The sequence below is a fragment of the Priapulus caudatus genome, unplaced genomic scaffold (genome assembly GCF_000485595.1).
Source record: "Priapulus caudatus unplaced genomic scaffold, Priapulus_caudatus-5.0.1 Scaffold49, whole genome shotgun sequence".
In the NCBI taxonomy this organism is placed as follows: Eukaryota; Metazoa; Priapulida; class Priapulimorpha; order Priapulimorphida; family Priapulidae; genus Priapulus; species Priapulus caudatus.
The window spans coordinates 350,538-358,946 of record NW_014577110.1 but is presented as its reverse complement, the minus strand read 5'-3'; the positions used below and the strand labels follow the sequence as shown (position 1 = coordinate 358,946).

The following is an 8,409-nucleotide window of genomic DNA, read 5'->3' as shown; positions in this document are numbered from 1 at the left end:
GAGTGAATTCTGCAATATGAAGTGGAACGCTGTCGCATCTCTCTCTCTCTCTCTCTCTCTCTCTCTCTCTCTCTCTCTCTCTCTCTCTCTCTCTCCCGCGCTCTCTCTCTCTCGTCGCGCGATAAGCAAAAGCGAATGCGAGAAGGTAAGCATTTGTTCATTGGCAATTGACATTTGCAAACAATACCAGAGAGAATTTGTACGCGCATGCGCACTGTGCAGACGCCCGTAAACCGACATAGTCCAATCTTTACATCGCTCGGCGCGGAATCACCACCGGTCCGTTTCCGTACATATTGCGATGTTTCCATGGTTCAGCAAACAGTCACTGCAACAGCGAGTGGAGTCGCATCGTTCCGTCATATCCCGTCGTGGCGACTTCTATTCTAACAGATTGATGATTCGATACGTGTTCATGATATTCGCAATAACGCACCACCGATCAACCACCACACGTTGCGTGGGGCCATTGCCCCCCGCTGTACGTGCGTGGGTTAAACATATGAAAATGCCGAGAATGAACCGTCGGTCATCCTGTACCCTCTCTGCTGCCATGAATGCTTAATCTCCCTGCACGCAACGCATGTTTTAAAAGACCTAACGTGAGACGTACAACAGATAATTTATGGCCTCGTCTAAAGCGGCGTATTTTATGAGTTACGGTATCGCATAATCCAGGATGACCCACGCATATTCACAGTTTGAAAGAGAATATTTGATTAATGATTCAATTAATTGTAATCAACCGTGTAGGCGACATTTAAGGCGAACCGTGCTGTGCGTGGTTTGTGTGGATCCGCGTATAAAGCAGACTCTGACTGTATAAAATACTCTACGTCTGGCGCATTAACGTTGACTAGCTTAGCAAGAGTGAATGGATTGTAATTGTAATGCGTATTCAGATTTATTTTCGATAGAATCGATAATAATAATTTCTCCATTTATATCTCATGGCTGCATAATGTCTGAGATGTGAAAAGTTGCTTTCCGTTGACGTGGTGCATGGCGCATAACGGGGTGAGGGAGTGGCTCTAATTAGATTAGATTTTTTCGAGTAATTGATCATTAAAGGTCAGCTTCAAATGATGAAGTTTCTGAGTGCGGGCGGAATGAGACTTAACGCGCCTAAGCACTAGTTATATATATATATATATATACGAACACTGCTTATATTGAAAGCCAAACTACAAATAACATATTCACACTTAATTGAAATCAGTATCGCATGAAATACAGATATCCTATAATTGCACTGATGGGACTATGTCACGAAAAAATATGATCGTCTGTGATTCCCGTTATTATTGTGTCATATACTAGTAACATGATGTATGTGAAGCATTAAAAAAAAATTATACGATAAGAGAATTAGACATATTGGAAAATATCCCGTGAGCACAAAAATGTCTCGACAAGAAGTTTACAAGCTTACTTCAATACAAACTAATGAAACAATAAATATTATTATATTATTATTATTATTATTATTATTATTATTGTTTATTATTATATTAATAAATATAATGATAATTATCTGAGTCCTCATAACTTCGGGCGACAACGCTATAGTAGCCTAGAGGTTAGTTCGCCGAGTTTATCTTGTAGCCTGGGTATATAATCCAATCGATCTTGTCAGAACAATATGCGACATTTTGCGGATATTCTAGAGCCGGAAGGTAAACTCAGAACCTAGCACTCTTCACCTAGCACCTCTCAGAACCTAGCAACATCAAACGTTGATTATAAATCCGTGAACCAAAAAAAACAAATCTAATCATTACTAAATGGAGCACGGGGACGGCGAAAACCCCGCAGGTCATCAAAGTCAGCCGCCCCTATAGATAAGTTTTAAATAGTAAGGACTATACAACACACGCATAAATAACACACATAGCTAAGACAACACATATAAATAACATCATCATCAAATATACAAACGGGACGTTTACAGTATATATATACAGTACCATAAAATATACAAACGGTACATGTATATACAGTATATATACATCACTATCAAATATATAAATGGTCGAAGGGTTACTTGTAGCTTTGTAAAAGGCTATTTCTAAAGTGTTGCTTAAATTTTGAAAAGGGTAATTTTTTATATGAATTGGTATGTCATTCCAGAGTTTTACTCCTACAAATTTTAATGTCTTATAACCAAGAATAGTATTAAATCTAGCTAGGTAGTACGACATTGACGTTGCAAGTCTAGTAGAGTGAGAGTGGATATTAGAGGTTCTGTTGAAGTAGTTATAAAAAAGATCAGGTAGTTCATTGTTAGTGAATCTGTACATGAGTTTAGCTAGTTCCAGTTAATAGATTTCAGAAAGTGTTATTATACAAAGTTTAGAAAAATTGGGCGTAGCATGATCTCTAGGCCCTGCAAAAGTCATGTAGTTTATTATTTTGTTATGAATCTTGGTTGCTGTTTCCCTTATGTATCTTATTGCTGGGTGTAATAATGATTTGGTTGCTGATCCCCAGCTTAGTATGGCATAGAGTAGATACGGGTAAACTAAGGAGATGTAAATCATCTCGTCAAGTACGTTGATATTGACGTAATGTCGTAACTTGGAGATAATTCCAGCTGATTTAGCGATTTTTGTACTTAAGTATAATGATAGTCCCACTTTAAATAGTGGTCAAAGTAGACGCCTAAGTATTTTATGTTAGTAGAACTCTGCCGCTTGTAGTCACCAACCCTTACCGATATACCATCATGATTTTTCTTTTCTTTTTGTCAATAAGCATATATTTGGTTTTCTCATAATTCAGAGAGAGTTTGTTAGCATGCAACCATCTCATAATATGTGCAAATTCAATGTTTACTTTATTTTCAATGTCTCTTAAGTTATAACTAGTCATAAATAGGTTAGTGTCATCCGCAAACAGACGGGTATTGAAATTACAAGCTAAAGGTAAGTCGTTAACATAAATTTAAAAAAAGGAGAGGACCCAATGTTGAGCCCTGGGGGACACCACATTTCATGCGAAGTAGATCTGAGGAAGAATCATTAATAGAAACATATTGTTTGCGATTAGAGAGGTAACTACTCATAAGGATAAGAGCTAATCCTCTTACACCATAGTGCTCAAGTTTGGTTAATAGGATATTATGTTGAACTGTATCAAATGTTCTTGATAGGTCAAGGAAAATTCTACACGATATTTGGCCTTCATCCATTGATGTTAGAAGCGTGTCATGAAGTTCTGAAATTGCTAGTGCGGTGGAGTGATTCTTTCGAAATCCGAATTGAAAGGGTGAGAGTATGTTACACCGATTTAAGAATTTATAGAGTCTATTGTATATTAATTTTTCAAATATTTTGGCAAATGGTGATATAAGTGATATTGGGCGGTAATTTGAAGGCGTATTAGGACAATTAGCTTTGTAGATTGGTATTATTTTTGAAATTTTTAGTAAGTTAGGAAATTTACCAGATTTTAGGCAGTCATTATAGATATCACAGAGAATAGAGGCTATCTGTAGTTTGGCGAGCTTTATGAATTTTATTGGAATATCGTCCTGATGCTTCCTGTATATCGAAATTGTTTATTATATCTAGGATTTCTTGGCTTATAATGGGCTTTAGAAAGATACTTTTATCATTTGAGACTGGTAGGTAGTTCGTAAAGTCTTCTATGGTTTGTGGTATTTTGTCTGCCATTTTAGGACCTATATTTTGGTAAACGGAATTGAACACGTTACATATTGCTTTCATATCTGTTATTGGGAGGTTGGCTGTGCTTGTTAATTTATCTGGCTGGGTTACATTTTTTTCTTTTATCCTGACAATGTTATTGATAGTTTTCCACGTTGTTTTCAGGTTGGATTTGTGTTGAAGTAGGTTTTCTTGATAGTAATTTTTTTTTGCTAGCTTTTTGGCATGATTAAGTCTATTCGAGTATTGTTTATATAGACTAGTTGGAACCCGCGCTAAGCGCGGGCTTAGTGACTGTGATGCATGTGTTACCAGTAGTGTTATGTGTAAGGTGTTTCATGGAGAGTTGAGTTGTTGCACATGTTTGTTTTTAATGGTTGAGATGTCAATACAAATACATGTACAATCATGCTTACACGTAACACATTAACCATTTGTTTGGCAAGTACACAGTGAAATACAGACACACTCACACACACACACACACACACACACACACACACACACACACACACACACACATACACTCTCTCTCTCTCTCTCTACTCTACTCTCTCTCTCTCTCCACACAAACACACACACACACACACACACCACACACACACACCACACACACACACCATCTCATTTATTACTGGCCGGTGGTACTACGCAATTAAAGGATCTCATGGAAACGAACGTTGTCAGTGTAAGTGCCATTTCTTGAAGTCAGCTCTGATGAAATCCTCGCTTGGATCCTCGCTTGGATCCTCGCATTTTTGTCCTCGCTTGCATAGAGATTAATAGACCGTTTGACATCCCTGGTTTCCTATGGAGTTGCTTCTCTTTACGTGATAGAACCCTATATGGGGCATGTATGTTTATAGATGTATGAAATGCATCAAACAGACTAGGAAGTGAGATATCAGGATCAACATCATGGAGGGCAAGGTTACAAATGTTTGTATTTAGGTTCTGCAAGAATCTATCAGGGGTCAAAAAATTTATTTTTTCGGATAATTACTTTTTTATGGGTTAGTCTCAGGTCGACAGACTTTATTAGTAGAAATATTGGGAGGTGATCAGATATATCTTGTACTATAATTCCAGGTAATTCCAAGCTCTCAAACGGATTATGGATATAATAGATCGAAATGCATTTAAGTGAAACAGTTGTAGGACCTGTGGCAGTGATGCTAACACAAGCAAATGGCGTGCATGTTTTTCGCCGTTGCTAACTCTATAGCCTATACGCCTATGCTAACTCTATAGTTAAACGCATGAAGAGCTAGCTATCCTCCACGAAAATAACTTGTCACGCGAGTCGCGCGAAACAAATCCCAATAAATCCGTCACCGCTTTGAAGTTCTCATCAGGTTAATAAGATGCTATGCATGAACGTGTTACGCGGTTCTAGGGAGATATACGCGACGTATTGTATTGCAGGCAGTCAGATAAAAAAAAACCTCATTGTAGACTCATTGAATCGCTCTGAATAAAGATGCAGTCTGGCGGTCTGCCAACTCCGTGCATTAACAGATTGGCATGTGTTTGTGCGATGTGCGTGATGCTTGTGCGTGTCTCTTGCCGCGCGCGCGGGCGCTAGCGCGTGCGTGCGTGCGTGCATGTTGGTTGTGCGTGTATCTCATTTGCCGTTGCCGTCGCTCGTTGCGAGTTTTTCTCCGCGACGCGCACATTGCGACGTAACGTGCTACTAATCCTTGACCAAGTGACGATAAGTTCCGAACGAAGAACATTTACACGCATTAAACGGTCAGTCGAGCCATCTTCTTACCGCAACAATGAACGCAGCCACCGTTCCCATGGTAGCGTAGTATCATCCGAATCAACTATCTAAACCACAACGACGCCATATTAAGCAATATGGCAGCTAATTAGACGCCCGGCCGCGTGTAATCCGCTTGGAAATAATCTCTCCCGTTGCACTGAGTCTTACCTGCGATAGCGAGATGCATGATGAAAAAGTTCATCCTAGACATTTTGCTTCTGTTCCATAGGATCGCAGCTAGCACAGTCGAGTTTCCGACGATAATCATCGTGAAGAGAACCCATATAAATGTCAGCTGCGTCTCCTGCAACACAAGCAACCAGAGTACATCAATTTTGTATAATACCTTGCGCAAATCTTCCTTTCACACCACACCGATCCATTCATCTATCTATCTATCTATTTATTTATTTATCTATCTATCTATCTATCTATCTATCTATCTTACTATCTATCTATCTATCTATCTATCTATCTATCTATCTATCTATCTATCTATCTATCTATCTATCTATCTATCTATCTATCTATCTATCTATCTATCTATCTATCTATCATCTATCGATCTATCTACCCATCATCCATCCATCTATCTATCTATCCTATCCATCCATCCCATCCATCCATCTATCTATCTATCTATCTATCTATCTATCTATCTATCTATCTTCTATCTATCTATCTATCTACCTATCTATATATATATATATATATTATTATATTCTTTTCTATCTATCTATCTATCTATCTATCTATCTATCTATCTATCTATCTCTCTCTCTCTCTATCTATCTATCTATCTATCTATCTATCTATCTATCTATCTATGTATGTATCTATCTATCTATCTATCTATCTATCTATCCATCCATCTAGATAGCTAGCTATCTATCTATCTATCTATATTTTTTTCTATTCTATTTAATCTACCTATATATTCGGCTCCCTCCTTACCACTCTATCCTTTTCCGTCTTCTCAACATATCCTCTTGTTCCCTTTTCTACCTCATAGTTATATGCATATTATAAAAATAACATGTTATAAGTAAACTTGATCACTATATTTTCATTCGAATAGTTGAATCTGCATTTGTCTGTCATATTGGTAACGTCATGCATGTTGTTTTAGAATTAAAAAATATAATAGAATCAAGCTTGTACATATAGCTATTTAGTAAACGGAACGAGCCATAATAGGAATATTCATCTGTAAGGGGTATAATGCTAGCGTGATATCGCTCGCATGTAGGAAATGATGCTGAAATAGCACATTACACGTTGAAACGTGACCGACATTACGGAAAAATTACCTTAAAACTCGTCATTTATTTACCTACTTTTGCAGCTTGTTGCATAAATAACGGTTTATTGAACTGTAGATGACGTTGCCGTACGCCTGTTCTTGATAAAATCGTTCTAGAAGTTATTACAATTGCGATCGGCTACTACGGGGCTAATAAATATGCATGGATCAGACACATGACCCTTCTCTCTTTCACTCGCTCTACAATGCCATCGCTTTGCCATGTATTTGTGCTTAGGAGTTAAGTATGACACGCGGCTGCATTAAAGTCAATATCCTTAATTTGCTGTGGCCATTTCGATAAAGGGCGCGAGTCGGAGCAATATCATGAGGCGACGCAAGTGATGTCATTTTCCCTACTAATCTCATGTCGTATGACGCTTTTATCTATTAAATTATTTCTGGAAAGCAGGCGCGAAATATGAACGCGCCATTAAGACTGTGTACTGCCAGCTATCTTCACTTCCATGTCAAGTTATCAATCTCTGTCAATGAACTCAGCATCAACGAACTATCTCGCATCAACATAATATTATGTGATCAGCTGAACCATATTGGCAACCGTTTTTTACTTCTTATCGTAATGACGATTCATATTTTAACGAAGCGATGATGCGAGCGATACGAGTTTGATCGCAATAATGTTTGAAATTGTGCCAGTATGGTAGAGAAAATGTAGTGCAATAAACCATCGGTTAGCTGACTCTCTCCAAAACGATAGATTCTAACAGCGCCGGAAGAGCAAACCGTATGTCGTAGTGCCTCCATTCAGAGAAAGTAGGGCTACTATATTAAAGGTTACGTAGCTGACATGCAATGACAAGTAAGACCGATGAGCTTCATAAAAAATCCAATAGATGTAGATAATAAATGAGTCACCGCCTCTAAACGATTGATTTCCCGGCGAGTAACTTGGACTCGGCCGTTGTGTCGTTGATGGAATAATTTTCTTCATCTTTGTTATCTACAAACGACGCAATTGGGCCGCCGCTCGTGCATTTTAAAGCTCAAAGGAAAACTGTAGTTGTTCTCAGCGTTATTATTGGGCACTTTCAATTGCGCAAAAAGATGTTAACTGACTTGACGAAAGTTGTATCGTAAACACAATCGGGATCTTAACTGTACACTCGGAACAAACCAGAGTGCCATCGCTCACTATCTTAAAACTGATAATATGAATATCAATTTTTTTTTCTGATTACTGCCAGGGAGAAGCCCGGTAAGTATGCTGCAATGTAGTCTTTACTATAGTAAATTTGAAGCGAAATGATATTTATGTATGTATTTATGTTCGTGACATGAAATCAATATTCTAACCGAGCTCTCATCGATTACGCATGTGTAACATCAAATAAAAAAAAGTTAACGCGAATTATAACTTTGCTCAACTTCTACGTCAGTGGGAAAGTGCTCAAGTAATATTTCAGCAACGCTAGACTTTGACTGCTAGGAGGGAAAATGTGGTGTGTTCTTGTTCGTCGTCAATCCATCATTCCGCCTTCTGTCTATCCATTCAATTATGTTTTTGGTGTAGCGTATGTGTATTGTGTATTGTGTATGCGTGTGGGAGGGGGGGGTGAGTCAGTGTGTGTGCGCGCGCGCGCGTGTGTGTGTGTGTGTGTGTGTGTGTGTGTGTGTGTGTGTGTGTGTGTGTGTGTGTGTGTGTGTGT

The 8,409-nt window shown here is 38.4% G+C and overlaps 1 protein-coding gene across 1 annotated transcript in view; it reads right to left on the bottom strand.

Moving 5' to 3' along the window:
• LOC106820820 (cardioacceleratory peptide receptor-like) overlaps positions 1–8,409 on the bottom strand; it is a 63,054-nt gene that overhangs the window by 35,486 nt on the left and 19,159 nt on the right. The window contains 1 exon segment of the mRNA XM_014825390.1: positions 5,605–5,740. Coding sequence (XP_014680876.1) covers positions 5,605–5,740 — 136 coding nt within the window.